The sequence below is a fragment of the Pan troglodytes genome, chromosome 16, assembly GCF_028858775.2.
Source record: "Pan troglodytes isolate AG18354 chromosome 16, NHGRI_mPanTro3-v2.0_pri, whole genome shotgun sequence".
NCBI lineage: Eukaryota > Metazoa > Chordata > Mammalia > Primates > Hominidae > Pan > Pan troglodytes.
Genome location: NC_072414.2, coordinates 26075125 through 26094106, shown reverse-complemented (window position 1 = coordinate 26094106; position 18982 = coordinate 26075125). Strand labels below are relative to the sequence as shown.

Sequence of the window (18982 nt, the reverse complement as noted above, 5' to 3'; positions counted from 1 at the left end):
AGTCTGTATCTTTTAATTGGGGCATTTAGCCCATTTACATTTAAGGTTAATGCTGTTGTGTATGAATTTGATCCTGTCATTATGATGCTAGCTAGTTATTTCACCTGTTAATTAATGCAGTTTCTGCATAGCATCGATGGTCTTTACAATTTGGCATATTTTTGCAGTGGCTGGTACCGGTTGTTCGTATCCATGTTTAGTGCTTCCTTCAGGAGCTCTTGTAAGGCAGGCTTGGTGGTGACAGAATCTCTTGGTATTTGCTTGTCTGTAAAGGATTTTATTTCTCCTTCACTTATGAAGCTTAGTTTGGCTGGATATGAAATTCTGGGTTGAAAATTCTTTTCTTTCAGAATGTTGAATATTGGCCCCCACTCTCTTCTGGCTTGTAGAGTTTCTGCCGAGAAATGCGCTGTTAGTCTGATGGGCTTCCCTTTGTGGGTAACCTGACCTTTCTCTCTGGCTGCCCTTAACATTTTTCCCTTCATTTCAACCTTGGTGAGTCTGACAATTAAGTGTCTTGGGGTTGCTCTTCTTGAGGAGTATCTTTGTGGTGTTCTCTGTATTTCCTGAATTTGAATGTTGGCCTGCCTTGCTAGGTTGGGGAAGTTCTACTGAATAATACCCTGAAGAGTGTTTTCTGACTGGTTTCATTCTCCCCTTCACTTTCAGGTACACCAATCAAACATAGATTTGGTCTTTTCACATAGTCCCATGTTTCTTGGAGGCTTTGTTCGTTTCTTTTCACTCTTTTTTCTCTAATCTTGTCTTCTTGCTTTATTTCATTAATTTGATCTTCATTCACTTATATCCTTTCTTCCACTTGATCAAATCAGCTATTAAAGCTTGTGTATGCTTTATGAAGTTCTCGTACTGTGATTTTCAGCTCCATCATGTCATTTAAGCTCTTCTCTACACTGGTTATTCTAGTTAACCATTTGTCTAACCTTTTTTCAAGGTTTTTGGCTTCCTTGCAACAAGTGAGAACATGCTCCTTTAGCTTGGAGAAGTTTGTTATTACCGACCTTCTGAAGCCTAATTCTGTCAACCTGTCAAACTCATTCTCCATCCAGTTTTGTTCCCTTGCTGGTGAGGAGTTGTGTTCCTTTGGTGGAGAAGAGGTGTTCTGATTTTTTGAATTTTCAGCCTTTCTGCTCTGGTTTCTCCCCATCTTTGTGGATTTATCTACCTTTGGTGTTTGATGTTGGTGACTTACGGATGGGGTTTTGGTGTGGATGTCCTTTTTGTTGATGTTGATGCTATTCCTTTCTGTTTGTTAGTTTTCCTTCTAATAGACAGGCCCCTCAGCTGCAGGTCTGTTGGAGTTTACTGGAGGTCCACTCCACACCCTGTTTGCCTGGGTATCACCAGCAGAGGCTGCAGAACAGCAAATATTGCTGCCTGATCCTTCCTCTGGAAGCTTCGTTCCAGAGGGGAACCCACCTGTATGAGGTGTCAGTCGGCCTCTACTAGGAGGTGTCTCCCAGTTAGGCTACACAGGGGTCAAGGACCCACTTGAGGAGGCAGTCTGTCCATTCTCAGAGCTCAAACGTCGTGTTGGGAGAACCACTGCTCTCTTCAGAGCTATCAGACTGGGAAGTTTAAGTCTGCAGAAGTTTCTGCTGCCTTTTGTTCAGCTATGCCCTGACCCCAGAGGTGGAGTGTTAGAGGCAGCAAGCCTTGCAGAGCTGCAGTGGGCTCTGCCCAGTTCGAGCTTCCCCCAGCCACTTTGTTTACCTACTCAAGCCTCAGCAGTGGCGGACGCCCCTCCCCCTGCCAGGCTGCTGCTTCGCAGGTCTATCTCAGACTGCTGCGCTGGCAGTAAGCAAGGGTCCGTGGGCGTGGGACCTGCCGAGCCAGGCATAGGATAGAATCTCCTGGTCTGCCATTTGCTAAGACCATTGGAAAAGTGCAGTATTTGGGCTAGAGTGTCCCGTTTTTCCAGGTAGAGTCTGTCATGTATTCCCTTGGCTAGGAAAGGGAAATCTCCTGACCCCTAGTGCTTCCCGGGTGAGGTGACACCCTGCCCTGCTTCAGCTCACCCTCTGTAGGCTGCATCCACTGTCCAACCAGTCCCAGTGAGATGAACCAGGTACCTCAGTTGGAAATGCAGAAATGACCCGTCTTCTGTGTTGATCACCCTGGGAGCTGCAGACCGGAGCTGTTCCTATTATAATGGCCATCTTGGAATGGACTTGCCATCTCTACTTCTTGATGTCCTCGGTATTGCCAGTTCCTGAACGTTTAGGGGATTCTGCATTTTGCTTTCCTCATTGCCAATTTAGGATCTGGCTTTCTCACATCTGCTGAGTCAGTTACCACTTTTATTTATTTATTTATTACTAATTATTATTTTTTCGAGACAGAGTCTTGCTCTGTCACCCAGGCTGGAGTGCAGTGGCATGATCTTGGCTCACTGCAACCTCAGCCTCCGGGGTTCAAGCGATTCTCCTGCCTCACCTCCCAGGTAGCTGGGATTACAGGTCCCACCACCACGCCCTGCTAATGTTTGTATTTTTGTAGAGACAGGGTTTCACCATGTTTGACAGGCTAGTCTTGAACTCCTGACCTCAGCCTCCGAACTTGCTGGGATTACAGGCATGAGCCACCACACCTGATCAAGTTACCACTTTTAGCTTTGCATTTTCCAAAATGTTATTGCCATCACCTGAACTTCTCCTGTCTTTGTCCTCATGGGTTTTATGTCTTTACAAACCTTTTGTCATTTAATCAGGTTTCAAGGAAGGGTAGAGGTAATTGCATGTGTTCAATCCATTCTTTTAAACTAAAAGTCCCGTTTTTTGAAAAAAAAAATCTCACATTGTAGCATTGTGGACAAGACCCTTTGTGATCTAACTTCTATCTCTAGCCTCATTTAAGTCGCCCCCAACGTAAGCTCCAGCCACAAGTGTCTACTTAAGAGATTGCCAAACAAACCGTGTTGCTTCATGCCTTTCAGTTCTGCACATGCTAGTTTGTCAGTGTGCTGATTTGTCTGAGTAACCTTCTGTCAGAGTACTTATTGTATTATTGCAGTTATTTATTTACTTTTCAAAAAATCTCACTCTAGAGGTTTCTTAACCTGGGATACAGGTGGAAGGGTTGTCCATTAATTAGCTGTAAGAAATCTTTCGCTGAAATTATTTGTAAAATTTCATGTTCATATTTTTGGAGAATTGAGAATATGCCTCAAAAATACTTGTGGAGCTTTTAAAAAATATAATTGCTTTGGGCTCCACTGCAGAGAGAGACAGTATTATACTGAGTTACAGTCTCTTAAGTTAGGGCCCACAAAAATCCATTTTCAAAAAGTTTCCTAAATGATTCTTTAAAACAGGATCTCTGAGCATCATCTACATTAATGCCAGGGCCTGGCTTATAGTGAATGCTTAGTAGATGTTTAAAGAAAGAATAAGGGAGCAACTTACATTCAGGGCATGACCTAAAATAAATTTCCAACATGAAACCAGAGTGCAAGTGAGAAAATCACAAATTTCTTCTGTTATATAAATTAAGTCATAGCATTTGTTTCCATCAACATGCCCTCTTTAGACCCTCTTTAGATATAATTAGTAAAATAGGAAGGCATTGATTTTTTTTTTTTTTCAAAGGTAGAGGAGAGCTTTGGAGAGCTGTCTGCAAAAATGAAAGAAGAATTTAAGGATTAGGCATAGGACAAGTCAGTTGTATGTAGGCCAATTTTGGTTCCTCTCATTGCTTAGGGTTGTTTTGACCCAGTGATTTAGTTGCACAGTTTTAGGTTTCTGTACATTTGGATGTCATAGATACCACCACCTTATACACCTTATTTCATAACCTGTGTGTTTATTAAATGGCTAGTGACATGGAAAATGGGGAGATTGATGTGTTGCTTTGGCACAAAAAAATACATACAATATTATTGTCACTGGTTCCAATTAAAGAATGAGGACAGGCTGGGCACAGTGGCCCATGCCTGTAATCCCAGCATTTAGGGAGGCTGAGGCGGATGGATCACCTGAGGTCAGGAGTATGAGATCAGCCTGAACAACATGGTGAAACCCCGTCTCTACTGAAAAAATATAAAATTAGTCGGGCATGGTGGCACAAGCCTATAATCCCAGCTACTTGGGAGACTGAGGCAGGAGAATTGCTTCAACCCAGGAGGCGGAGGTTGCAATGAGCCAAGATCATGCCATTGCACTCCAGCCTGGGCAACGGAGCAAAACTCCATCTCAAAAAAAAAAAAAAGAATGAGGACAGAAAGATCCTTAATTTCCTGGAATGCCTTGCCTTGTGCTTCCTCTATGTTTAAGGTTTTTAAATATGTGTAAATTAAAATGATGTCCTCTGCCTTTTTTATATAGCATTGTGCTACTGTTGTATGTTTGTGTGTGTGTTAAAAATGATCAGACTCTTTTTGCTTTTTTAATTTTCTATTTTATTTTATTGTCTAGGTACTTAAGAGATTATGGCATCAGAAACCCACAATGTTAAAAAACGGAACTTTTGTAATAAGATTGAGGATCATTTCATTGATCTTCCTAGAAAAAAGATCTCTAATTTCACTAATAAGAACATGAAGGAGGTAAGTCTATGGTTTCTAGAAAACAGATAAGACAATTTAAATGGTTAGGTCTCTAGATATCTCTGGTTGAATTGTTTAAACAATGGGAGGATAAGAATTCTGCTTTATCTCCCAGAATTAAGTTGAATTAGTGAAATATAACCAATGTATTTCTTTTTTTTTCTTTGTTAGGTCTTAACCATTTTATTTCTATAAGCTCTAAAAGGTTTTTAATCAGGCTGGGCATGGTGGCTTATGCCTGTAATTCCAGCACTTTGGGAGGCCGAGGTGGGTGGATCACCTGAGGTCAGGAGTTCAAGACCAGCCTGGCCAACATGATGAAACCCTGTGTCTACTAAAAATACAAAAATTATCTGGGCATGGTGGTGGGTGCCTGTAATCCCAGCCACTTGGGAGGCTGAGGGAGGAGAATCACTTGAACCCGGGCGGTGGAGGTTGCAGTGAGCTGAGATCGCGCCATTGCATTCTAGCCTGGGTGACAAGAGCAAAACTCCATATCAAAAAAAAAAAAAAGTTTTTAGTCAGTATGCTGTTTCAATATGATATAATTTAAATATTTTAGTTAAAGAGGAATTCCAGAGGTGCTTTGTGTTCGCTATTGTAAGGTTCATTAGCACTGGTATACTTTCTTTTAAACCACATTTAGGCCAGGCGTGGTGGCTCATGCCTATAATCCCAGCACTTTCGGAGGCTGAGGCAGGAGGATTGCTTGAACCCAGGAGTTCAAGCCCAGCCTGGACAACATAGTGAGACTCCATCTCTACCAAAAAAACTTTTGTCAACTAGCCAGGCATGGTGGCATGCACCTGTGGTCCTAGCTACTGGGGAGGCTGAGGTAGAAGGATCACTTGAGCCCAGGGCGTTAAGGCTACAGTGAGCTGTGTTCATACCACTGCACTTCAGCCTGGGTGACAGTGCGAGATCCTATCTCTAAAACAACAACAGCAACAAGAAAAGAGATTAAAATTTAACTCACTTGTTAAGCATCCTATAAGTTACAATATAATTTGCAACTAGAAGTGTGGAAAATAGGGAGCTGGATGTTGTATTATTCCGTTTTCATGCTGCTGATAAAGACATACCTGAGACTGGGTAATCTCTAAAGAAAAAGAGATTTAATGGACTCACAGTTCCATGTGGCTAGAAAGGCCTCACAATCATGTCGGAAGGCAAAAGGCACATTTTACATACGTGGCAGCAGACGAGAGAATGAGAACCAATTGAAAGGGGTTTCCCCTTATAAAACCATCAGATCTCGTGAGACTTATTCACTACCACAAAAACAGTACTGGGGAAACCGCCCCCATGATGCAATTATCTCCCACTGAGTCCCTGCCACAACACTTGGGAATTATGGGAGCTACAATTCAAGATGAGATTTGGGTGGGGACACAGCGAAACCATATCAGATATGTTGCTTTACCAAAAATAACTACATATGATGTTGTTGTATGTTGATTCAGACTACAGAATTAGAACAGAGAAAACATTAATCTGAAAAACTTATCTGTTGAATATTAGATTTGTTGATATCAATCACAAAATTTACATAACTATTAATGAACTTAAATATGCCTCAATTATTAAGTACATTGAGTTCTGAGTTCCTCTTCAAAGAACCAGTATGTCAGTATGTTCAGCTTCCTTATATTTTGTTCTCCATTTTAAAGTTTAACTTCCTCATTCTTTATGCCTCCTTGCCCCTAGTTTCAGTAAACAACCCCCTTCTAGCCTTTATACTCACATATTTAGAGTTCTTAGTCATCCTTAGTCACCTGCTCTGTCCTCAGTCATCTTAGTCACCTGCTCTGTAACCATCCTTCCTGCTGAAACTGCTCTCCCGCCACTCCAGCTCATACCCCTGCTCTCTTTAAAATAGCCTATCAGAATTAGCTTAGACTGTGCGGTCCAACCCTAGCCAATAGGGGAACAACATAGCAGTAGGGACTAGCTGCATTAGGGATAAGAACTCCTTCCTCCCCCTTGTCCAGTGTGCTTTTGCAACCACTCCAGGCTTGATTGGCACCCTTCTGCAGAAGTAAATTGCCTTGCTGAGAAAGCTTTTTGCCAGAGTGCTGATTCTTCTTTGTGGCATTGAGCATTTGTTTCTAACAAATTTGGGGGCCAGTCCGGGATTCCCATTCTCCTCTGGGCAAGGGTCCCTGGTCCTCTCCCATGAGGAGGCACGCCCTGCGGCCTCATTGTGGTGGCCTTGTGTAAGGAATTCGAGGCCCACCCAGTGTGATGAATAAACCTGGACTCTCAGCAACGCAGGAAGAAACAGACCAACAACTGGGGGAAAAAAAATAATCACATACCAGGTAACCCTGTGCATAGACCAAGGTAAGAAACGTCACAAGAGTGACAAAGTATTTCCTTGGTGGTCGGGGTATCTTGGAGGTTGAAAGTGTGTGAATGAGATGCACAACTGAGTGCAAAGCGAGTGTTGAGTCCGGATTTGTGGTTTCGTAGTCACCTCATACAGCTTAGGGCAGCCCTCCTGTAAAGGAGTCTGGGTTGGGGTTTATACCAACCTGCCAATCCCAAGAGGGATCTGACGTTCCCATTAGGGAAGCAGCCAGAGAAGGATAAAGCGAAAGTAGAAGAATGTGAGAAGCCTCCAGCAGGGGGTGTTGAGCCTCTAGGAAAGGAAGGCATGAAATCTCCAGTAGGGGGGATTGAGCCTCACACAAACCTCCAGTAGTGGGGAAGGCAAAAAATTTCCAGTAGGGGAAATTGAGCCTCACCCCAAAAGTCAAGAAATCTCCAGTAGGGGAGATTGAGCCTTACCCCAAAACCATCAGATGGGAAATACCCCAAGTAAGGTAAGGGATTAAAAAGTATAAAGCTAGCAACAATAATATTCCCCCTGATAGTCCCCTAGGCCTAATGTTGAAATGTTAGAAGAATAATGAAAAGACTTTAGAGAAATGATAACAAAAAGAATTTGAGAGTCTAAACCCCACATCCAAAACATTACAAAAGCTTTCAATAACAGGAAAAGATGAAAGACCTGTAAAATTCCTAAAAAGACTCAAAGAGCAAATGAGAAAATATGCAGGTCTAGAATTAGAAGACCCCCCCCCCCCAGATGAAGGATGTTAAAGCTTCATTTTGTAACTAATAGTTGGCCAGATATTAACAAGAAATTACAAAAGATAGAGAACTGGGAAGGCAGATCTATAGAAGAGCTTCTAAGAGAAGCCCAAAAAGTATATGTAAGAAGAGATGAAGAAAAAAGCAGAAGGCAAAAATTCTGCTGTCCACCATACAACAAAGTATCCATGGGGCCAGAACCTGTAAGGAAGCTAGACCCCTGCTCTCCAGGCAATATGAAGGGTACAAAAGAGTAAAGCCAGGAGGCTCAAAGGTAGAAAAGAAAAAAGGACAGAATGAATGTTTCAAATGTGGAAAATTAGGTCACTTTAAAAGAAAATGTCCCGAATGAGAAAAGGAAGAAAAAGTCATGCCACTTAGAGCTTTTGAGGAAGACTAGGGAAGTCAGGGGCTATATCTTTTTTTATCTTGAGTCCCACCAACAGCCCTTGATAAATTTACAAGTGGGACCGAAATTTGAGCTTATTACCTTTTTAATCAACTAAGGAGCAGCTCGCTCCTCAGTTTGTTACTTTCCATCTAGTGTAACTTGTTCACAAGAAGAACTTTTTATCTCAAGGGTAAAAGGAGAAGGGTTTAGAGCAAAACTCTTAGAGGAGACACAAGTGAAATATAAAAACTGATCAGCTAGTATCAAATTTATTAATTCCGGATGCAGGGACAAATCTATTAAGAGAATTAATTCTAAAATTAGGCTTAGGCCTCCAAATCAATCATGGAAAATTCCTCCCCTTCCTAAACTTGCTCACCACCACAGACAAAGAACACATTCATCCCAAGGTATGGTCAAAAGATGGGAATCAAGGAAGGTTACAGATTCCTCCAATTCATGTTAAATTTAAAAAACCCTAGGGAAATGTAAAGAGAAAGCAACACCCTATTCCTTTAAAAGCCAGGGTAAATTTCAAACCTAAAATTGAAGGTCTTCTCCATGATGAGCTTCTTGAACCCTGTATGTCTCCCTATAACACTCCAATACTGCCTGTAAAGAAGCCAGACAGGTCATACCAGTTAGTGTAAGACCTTAGAGCTATTAATCAGATAGTCCAAACCACCCACCCTGTTGTTACTAGTAACTGTCCCCATCCTAGCTTTACCTTCCCCTAGAACTGCCTTTTCATCTCTTTGTCAATGTAAACAAAACAGTAGCCTTAGGAGTACTCACTCAAAAACACGGGGGCCACCGGCAGCCCATAGCTTTTTTGTCAAAAATTCTTGACCCTGTAATCTGAGGGTGGCCTAAATGTATTCAATCGGTAGCAGCAACAGCCCTATTAACAGAAAAAAAAGAAAAAGAAAATTAACTTTTAGAAGGAACTTCATTGTCAGTACACCTCACCAAGTCAAAACTATCCTTAATCAGAAGGCAGAAAGGTGGCTTATTGAATCAATAATTTTAAAACACGAAGCTATCCTGTTAGCGTTGATTTAACACTAACCACTGATAATTCGCTTAACCCAGCAGGTTTCCTGACTGAGAATCCAAATTTAAAGAGACCTGAGCATGAGTGTTCAGATTTAATTGATTGTCATACTAAAGTCAGACCTGATTTAAGAACGACCCCTTTCAAATGGAGCAGCACTTATTTATAGATGGCTCTTCCTGGGTAATTGAAGGAAAAAGACATAATGGGTACTCAGTAGTCAATGGGGAACTCCTTGCAGAAGTAGAGTCAGGAATACTACTCAGTAATTGGTCTGCCCAAACATGGAAATTGTTTGCATTAAATCAAGCCTTTAAAGCATCTGCAGAGCCAAGAAAGGACTATTTATATTGATTTCAAACATGCCTTCTGGGTAGCTCACACCTTTGAAAAAAAAAAAATTGGAGCAAACAAGGTCTTCAAAGGCCAAGACCTGGTCCACAAGAATTAATCACTCAAGTATTAGATAATCTCCAGTTGCCAGAAGAAATAGCTGTTGTCCATGTCCCAGGACATCAAAGAGATATCTCTTTTGAAAGCTGGGGGAACAACCTTGCAGATCAAATAGCCAAACAAGCTGCCATTTCCTCTGAAATGCCTGTTTTTCACTTAACCCCTTGCCTTCTTCCCCCAACTGCGGTTCCCATCTTCTTTCCCACTGAAAAAGAGAAATTAATAAAAATAGGGGCCAAAGAAAATTCAGAAGAGAAATGGGTGTTACCAGACCAAAGAAAAATGTTATCCAATTCCCTTATGAGAGACCTCTCTCATCTGCATCAAGAGACTCATTGGGGACCTCAAGCTATGTGTGACGCAGTCCTTTGGGTTTATGGATGTGTAGGAATTTACACTTTGACATGACAGGTTACAGATAGTTGCCTAGTATTTAGGATGACTAATAAGCAGAACCTCAGAAAACCACCTCTTAGGGGAAGGTATCTGGAATTAAGACTGTTCCAAAGTATCCAAGTTGATTACGCCAAGATGCCCCCAATTGGTTGTCTAAAATATTTATTAGTAATAGTAGATCACCTTACTCATTGGCAACTCATTAGTAGTTGCACCTTTCAAGTGCAACTGCTAATAATGTAGTCAAAACATTAGTTGAAAATATTATACCCAGGTTTGGATTAATAGGAAACATTGATTCAGATAATGGAACTCATTTCATTGCACATGTCATTAAGAAATTAGCCCAGGTACTGGATATAACATGGGAAATCATACTCCCTGGCACCCACCTTCATCAGGAAGAGTGGGGAAAAAAATGAACCAAACTCTAAAAAGCCACTTAAGCAAATTAGTCTTAGAGACTCGATTGCCATGGACTAGATGCCTTCCCATTGCCCTGTTGAGAATCCGAACTGCTCCTCAGAGAGATGTTGGCTTATCCCCTTATGAAATGTTGTGTAAGTTGCTCTATTTGCACTCCGCTGCTGACATTCCCATGTTCGAAACAAAAGATCAGTTTCTCAGAAATTATATACTTAAGTTTATCTTCCACTTTCTCTTGCCTCAGAACTAAAGGTCTTTTAGCACAGGCACCACCCCTAGAGTTTCCAGTACACCAACATCAGCCTAGGGACCACATCCTTGTCAAAAGTTGGAGGGAAGGAAAACTTGAACCAGCTTAGGAAGGACCCTGCCTAGTGCTTCTAACCATTGAGACCACAGTTCAAACAGCAGAAATAGGATGGACTCATCACACCCAGGTCAAAAGAGCACCACCTCCTCCAGAATCCTGGGCAGCTATTCTAGGGCTTACTCTAACCAAGCTAAAGCTAAAACGGGTTTGATCCTCTTATGTTGCATCTCTTCTTTTCCCCATCTATTGCTAGTCCTCTTGTTATTAATGTAACTAGGTCGAGTTCACCCCAAACTATTACCTTTGATGCTTGCCTTGTGATGCCCTGTGGAGATGTGCCAAGCCAGAGGCAACTCTCCACTTCAGAAAAGTATCTTTGTCCTTCCTAGCTCTTCTCAGACTGGAATTCTGTTAACTGGGATAAGTTAGCTTGGGAAGAGTTTGACGGAGATTCCAGTATAAACTGAGAGTCTTGCCCTCCCAATATAAAGCTTTTATGCTGTAGTTGGTCCAACAGTCTGTGGACCACTAAAGAGCAAGAATAGATTGCCCCAAGCAGTAGTTGTAATTTCCTAAAGCTATACATTCATTTTACTAAAGGAACAGCTTCCCCTAACTGTCAGCTAAATCAGTACAATCCAGTACAGGCTATTATCTCAAACCCTCTAAGTTCTTCCCCTTGTCTAAGCCAATTTCCTTCTTTAAGCCAGTTTTATAATATGGGGGCTGAGGTTTCAGGAGCAGACCCTATCAGATCCTTTGAAATATTCTTCATTGCTCCCCCACCGCCTACACCTTCCCCTAAGCCTTCTTCCAGAACCTCCCACAACAAAACTGTTGTTCTTCCTCCATCTAATGACAAGACGAAGGTAGCTATTGTAGAAGTCAAAGACCTAAAACAAACTTTAGCAATTGAGACAGGATATCAAAATGCCAATGCCTGGTTAGAATAGATCAAATATTTCATCCGCACTTTAAACAAAAGCAATTGTTATGCTCGTGCGCATGGCAGGCCAGAGGCCCAGATTGTCCCCTTTCCACTATGATGGTCCTTCAGTCAACCAGGCATGGGCTGTATGGTAGCTCTTTTCCAGGATTCCACAGCCTGGGGTAACAAGTCGTGCCAAGCTCTTTCTCTGCTATATCCCGAAGTTCAACACCCCACAGGATAGCCCCCGAGGGCCATCCAGCTTCTGTCTCCCGACACTGAGTTCATTTTGTGTCTCTCACGACAAAGAGGAAACTTAGCATCCCTTAGAGACCTAAAAGGATGCGGTGAGCTTAAGACTTTCCAAGAGCTCACCAACCAGTCAGCCTTTATACACCCCCAAGCAGATGTATGGTGATATTGTGGTAGACCTTTGCTGGACACTCTGCCAAGTAACTGGAGTGTCACTTGCACCCTAGTGCAGTTGGCTATCCCTTTCACCCTGGCATTTCATCAACCAGAGAAAGAAAAAAACACAATGTCATAAAGCAAGGGAAGCCCCTTATGGGTCTTTCGACTCCCACATTTATTTAGATGCAATTAGAGTCCCACGAGGAGTACCAAATAAATTTAAGACCTGAGATCAAATAGCTGCTGGATTTGAGTCAATATTTTGGTGGGTGACAATTAATAAAAACATAGATTAGATAAATTCCACCTATTACAACCAACAGCGGTTTATTAACTATACTAGAGATGCTGTTAAAGGAATAGCTGAGCAATTAGGGCTTACTAGCCAGATGGCTTGGGAAAATAGAATGGCCTTAGACATGATATTAGCAGAAAAAGGGGAAGTTTGCCTCATGATTAAAACTCAGTGTTGTACCTTCATCCCAAACAATACCGCCCCTGATGAAAGTATAACAAAGGCATTGCAAGGTCTAACTGCTCTGTCCAATGAGTTAGCAAAAAACTCAGGAGTAAATGACCCCTTCACAGGGTGGCTAGAAAAATGGTTTGGTAAATGGAAAGGGATCACAGCCACCATCCTTACTTCTCTTGCAATTGTAGCAGTAGTGCTTATCCTTGTTGGATGCTGCATCATACCTCGCATCCGCGGGCTAGTCCAAAGACATACAGAAACAGCCCTTACTAAAACTTCTCTCAGTTCCCCTCCACCATATTCTGACAAGCTCTTTCTTTTAGAAAACCAAGCAGAACAGCTATGCCAAGACATGTTAAAGAAATTTGAAGAGGAAGACCTGTAAAATTCAAAAGGGGGAAATTGTTAAGTACAGTGAGTTCTGAGTTTTCTGGGAACCAGTATGTCAGTATGTTCAGCTTTCTTATACTTTGTTCTCCATTTTAAAGTTTAACTTCCTCGTTCTTTACACCTCCTTGCCCTAGTTTCAGTAAACAACCCCCTTCTAGCCTTTATACTCACATATTTAGAGTCCTTAGTCATCCTTAGTCACCTGCTCTGTCCTTAGTCATCCTTAGTCACCTGCACTGTAACCATCCTTCCCTCCGAAACTGCTCGCCCCGCCACTCTGGCTCATACCCAGATAGCCTATCGGAATTAGTTTAGACTGTGCGGTCCAACCCTAGCCAATAGGGGAATGACACAGCAGTAGGGACTAGCTGCATTAGGGATAAGAACCCCTTCTCCTCCCATGTCCGGTATGCTCTTGCGACCACTCCAGGCACGATTGGCACCCTTCTGCAGAAGTAAATTGCCTTGCTGAGAAAGCTTTTTGCCAGAGTGCTGATTCTTCTTTGCGGCACCAAGCATTTGTTTCTAACATCAACTATCTACTTTCATTTTTCAGGTTAAGAAATCTCCAAAACAGTTGGCTGCTTACATAAATAGGTAAGAGTTTCTTTAAAGTTTGTGGGGAACAACAAATATGAAAGCTGGGTAAGGATGACAATAAGGGAAAAATAAGCATTCTTTTATCATAATAATAATTAACTTATTGTCAAACAGCTTCTTTATGCCAGTATCTGCACTAATAAACACATCAATATTGTCTCTGCTCCTTACAACAGTCCTACTCTATAGCCTACTCTATAGATAACATTAACCCTAACAGTTGATGAGAAAACTTAAGATCAGATAAGTTAAGTGATTTGTTCAGAATCATATAGCTAGAAAAGTGGTAAGAATGACATTCATTCTCAGATCTGCCTAACTTCTAAAGGCACTTTCTACAAAACGACTGGTTTTCCAAGTGTGATTTGAGGACCTGCGGGTCCCTAAAGACCATTCATGGAATTTGTGAAGTCAGAATTACTTCCATAGCAATACTAAGACATTGACTGTCTTCATTTTCATTCTCTTGTTTGAGGGTACAATATAATTTTTCAAGAAGCTATATGCCATTTGATATCACAGTAGATTGAATGGAGAAGCAGAAATGAGAACCCAGCTGTCTTTTGTTAAACCAGATATTAGAGATATATAAAAATGTAAAAGAGTACCATTCTTCTCACTTTTTAAAAAATTATTTTAGAAAATATGGGTTTTGGGTAAGATATTCCATGTTAATATGTAATTAGTCTTTATTTGAATGAATTAACAAATGATTTAAATTTTGTTTTAGTTTTTACACAGTAAATATCAATAGATACTATTCACATAAAAATTATTTTGGCCATGGCTCACACCTGTATTCCCAGCACTTTAGGAGGCCAAGGTGGGTGGATCATGAGGTCAAGAGATCAAGATCATCCTTGCCAACAGGGTGAAACCCTGTCTCTACTAAAAATACAAAAGTTAGTTCAGCATGGTGGCGCGCGACTGTAGTCCCGGCTACTCAGGAGGCTGAGGCAAGAGAATCACTTGAACCTGGGAGGTGGAGGTTGCAGTGAGCTGAGATTGTGCCACTGCACACTGGCCTGGCAACAGAGAGAGACTCCGTCTCAAAAAAAAAAAAAAAATTTTGAGTCATTAGTTATTTTTAAGAGAGCAAAGCATCGTGACACTAAAACGTTTGAGAACCACTGTATTAAACCATGAGCCTTGCTCTATCATGTTCTTACTCAAATAAATTAATATACTTCAGCTTAATTAAATTTTAAAATATTCACACTTGCAGTCTTATTTGCCACTTTGTTAGAAAAAGATCAGGTTTCTAGAAAATGCTGTGATCTTCTTACTCCCAGAATGGCCTTTAATATTTCATTTTTAAAAGCATTCTGGTTATTATGTCTGTCTTCATTTTTATTTGGCATAAAATGTCATCCTTTACATTGTCTTCCAGATAATTTGTAATTTCCCTTTTACTTTTCTCTTCAACTCAGAATTAAGATTTTTAAAATTCTATTTATTTCTAATTTTAGTGGATTACAATCACAAAATATAGCCTATTAATTCTCTGTTTAAAAACTTTTAAAGGATTTCATATGGTTCTTTTTCATTTAAGAAAATAAATTCTTTTTACAGAACAGTTGGACAAACTGTGAAAAGCCCAGATAAACTTCGTAAAGTGATCTATCGCAGAAAGAAAGTTCATCATCCCTTTCCAAATCCTTGTTACAGAAAAAAACAGTCCCCTGGAAGTGGGGGCTGTGACATGGCAAATAAAGAAAATGAACTGGCTTGTGCAGGCCACCTGCCTGAAAAATTACACCATGATAGTCGAACATATTTGGTTAACTCCAGTGATTCTGGTTCTTCACAGACAGAAAGCCCATCATCAAAATATAGTGGGTTTTTTTCTGAGGTAAGTCTTTTCTCTAACTCATATCTAGTTTAACTTTGTTCCTGTTATAATCTTGATTTTTTTCTTTGCCATATTCCACTAGCAGAATAATTTGTCACCTATTGAATGTAGACTTATTTGAGTCATAGTAACTCCCTGAGACAATTTTCTAGATTAACCAAATTTGAATTAATAATTTATTCCATTTCTCTAAGATGGGATGAAATGCTTAGCAGGCTGCTAAAACTATCCAGAATGACAAGTTAGCCAGTAGAGATTTAAAGGAAGGGAAAAGGAGAAATCTTGCCTAAAAAAGTGGAGCACTAGGCCGGACACAGTGGCTCACGCCTGGAGCCCGACGTGGGTGGATCACGAGGTTAGGCGTTTGAGACCAGCCTGGCCAACATGGTGAAATCCTGCCTCTACTAAAAATACAAAAATTAGCCGGGCATGGTGGCGGGCGCCTGTAATCCCAGCTACTCAGAAGGAGGCTGAGACAGGAGAATCGCTTGAACCCGGGAGGCAGAAGTTGCAGTGAGTTGAGATCACACCATTGCACTCCAGCCTGGGCAACAGAGCGACTCTGTCTCAAAAAAAATGAAAATAAAAAGGACAACATCTGCAGGCAGATCACCTGAGGTCGGGAGTTCGAGGCCAGCCTGGCCAACATGGTGAAACACCCTGTCTCTACAAAAGTACAAAAATGAGCCGGGCATGATGGTGGGTGCCTGTAATCCCAGCTGCTTGGGAGGCTGAGACAGAAGAATCACTTGAACCTGGGAGGCAGAGGTTGCAGTGAGCCGCGGTCATTCCATTGCACTCCAGCCTGGGCAAGAGAGCAAGACTCCATCTCAAGAAAAAAAAAAAAAGTGGACCACCGAAGCCAGTTATCCAGACACATTTTGCCGGGCTCTCAATATTGCCTGGTTAAAGCATAGTTCAGGCAAACCTGCTGTGGTTTGCTGCTCTTCTGGCTCAAGCAAAACTGGTTAACAGACTCAAAAGCGTTTTTGAGAGTGATAGAAATATTCTAAAACTGGGCCTGGCCAACATGGTGAAACCTCATCTCTACTAGAAATACAAAAATTAGCTAGGCATGGTGGCACACTTTGGGAGGCCAAGGCAGGTGGTCAGGAGTTCAAGACTCGCCTGGCCAACATGGCAAAACCCCATCTTTACCAAAAATACAAAAATTACCCAGGCGTGGTGGTGCACGCCTGTAATGCCAGCTACTTGAGAGGCTGACGCTCAAGAATTGCTTGAACCTGGGAGGCAAAGGTTGCAGTGAGCCAAGATCTTGTCACTGCACTCCAGCCTGGGTTACAGAGTGAGATTCTGTCTCAAAAAAAAAAAAAAAAAAAGTGGGCAAAGGACACAATAGACACTTTTCAAAAGAAGACATACATATAGGTGACAAGCATATGAAAAAATGCTCAGCCTAAATGCTAAACCTAAAATCACTAATCATTAGAGAAATGCAAATCAAAACCACAACAGGATATCATCTCATACCAGTTAGAATGGCTATTATTAAAAAGTCAAAAAATAATAGATTCTGGCAAGGTTGTGGAAAAAAGAGAACACTTATACAATGCTGGTGACAATGTAATTTAGTTTCAGCCGTTGTGAAAGCAGTGCAACAATTTTTCAAAGAACTTAAAACAATCTTATTATTAGATATATACCCAAAGGAATATAAAACATTCTACCATAAAGACACATGTATGCGTATGTTCATCACAGCACTGTTCACAATAGCAAAGACAAGGAATCAATCGAAATGCCCATCAATGGTAAACTGGATAAAGAAAATATGGTGCATATACACCATGGAATACTATATGCAGCCATAAAAAGAACAAGATCATGTCATTTGCAATCACGAGTGAACCTGGAGGCCATTATCCTAAGCGAACTAATACAGGAACAGAAAACCAAATACTTCATGTTCTCAGTTGGAGTGGGAGCTAAACACTGTGCTAGTGCATATGGACACAAAGATGGGAACAACAGACATGAGGCCTACCTTAGGGTAGAGGGTGAGAAGAGAGTGAGGATCAAAAAACTACTTATCAGTTACTATGCTTATTACCTGTGTGATGAAATAATCTGTACACCAAACCCCCACAACATGCAAACTACCTATATAACAAACCTGCACATGTGCCCCTGAACAGAAAATACGTTTGTTTTGTTTTGTGTTTTGAAACAGGGTCTCTCGCTATATCACCCAGGCTGGGGTGCAGTGGTGCAATCTTGGCTCACTGCAACCTTCACCTCCCAGGTTCAAGCAATCCTCCCACCTCAGTCTCCAGAGTAACTGGGACTACAGGCATGTGCCATCACACCCAGCTGATTTTTGTATTTCCTATAGCGACAGGGTTTTGCCATGCTCCCCAGGTTGGTCTCGAACTACTGAGCTGAAGCGATCAACCTGCCTCAGCCCCAGCCCAAAGTGCTGGGATTACAGGTGTGAGCCACTGTGCCTGGCCAGAATAAAAGTTCTTTTTAAAAAGTTTCAGTTGTGCATTTTAAAAACTACCCCAGTGAGACATCTTTCGCAAGAACCTCTTTTTACTTTACATTCTCATTTTCATTACTTTTCACTAAACCTTACATTTAACTAATAGGTTTAATGATTATTCTTGTTTCATACCTGTTTTCTTGATTGACCAGTACCTGCTCTAAAAACCTAAATCTGAAAGTGATACCATAGCATCTTAGCCAAGTTAAAATACATATAACCATTGACCTAGCTGTTCCAATTGTAAAATTAATTTTAACAAAAGTGTCTGTACAAGTGCACATATTTACATATATCAGGATGTCCACTCATCAGTTTTGATAGGTAAAAACCAGAATCTAAATAAATGATGGTATGTAAAGACTAGAGAATATGCTATTGTTTTTTGTTGTTGTTTTTAAGAGATGAGGTCTCACTGTCTCACTGTCTTTCCCAGGCTGGACTCAAACTCCTGAGCTCAAGTGGTTCTCCACCTCAGGTTCCCAAGTAGCTGGGACTATAGGCACACAGCACTATGCCAAGCTATGCTGTTGTTCTTTAAAAGTAAAGTTGGGCTTGGTGTGGCGGCTCATGCCTGTAATCCCAGCACTTGGGAGGCCAAGGCAGGCGGATCATGTGAGGTCAGGAGTTGGAGACCAGTTTGGCCAACATGGCAAAACCCCATCTCTACTAAAAATAGGAAAATTAGTTGGGTGTTGTGTTGGGTGCCTGTAATCCCAGCTACTCGGGGAGGGTGAGGCAGGAGAATTACTTGAGCTTGGGAGGCGGAGGTTGCAGTGAGCTGAGATTGCACCACTGCACTCCAGCCTGGGCAACAGAGCAAGACCCTGTCTCCAAAAAAAAAAAAGCTTGATCTGTGTTTTGACATTGAAAAATGTTCATATAGGTAAAAAAGCAAGGTTTTGAACAATATAGGTAATTAATTTTTCAGAGTGTTTATATGTGTACTTAATTTGTCTTTGTCTAGAAAATGGTCTGGAAAGATACATATCAGTCTGTTAACTGTGATTATTTCTGCGGAGTGATATTGGATGTTTTTGTGGGCAGGCAGAGAGTTTTTACTTTTTATCTTACATAGTTCTGTGTTAAACACATTAGAACAGGAAAATGACACTTCATTACTTAACAATAAATAG

The 18982-nt window shown here is 41.2% G+C and overlaps 1 protein-coding gene across 28 annotated transcripts in view; it reads left to right on the top strand.

Moving 5' to 3' along the window:
* The window catches only part of KATNBL1 (katanin regulatory subunit B1 like 1), a 69724-nt gene that overhangs the window by 42291 nt on the left and 8451 nt on the right, over positions 1-18982 (top strand). For all 28 annotated transcript variants that reach the window (XR_674445.5, XR_008539529.2, XR_010151587.1 and 25 more), the window contains 3 exons: positions 4434-4564; positions 13448-13488; positions 15064-15343. Coding sequence is in view for 23 of the 28 variants with exons in the window: in XM_054667328.2 (XP_054523303.1) it covers positions 4448-4564; positions 13448-13488; positions 15064-15343 (438 nt within the window). In the remaining 5 variants the exon portion in view is untranslated. The remainder of the gene's footprint in view (positions 1-4433; positions 4565-13447; positions 13489-15063; positions 15344-18982) is intronic.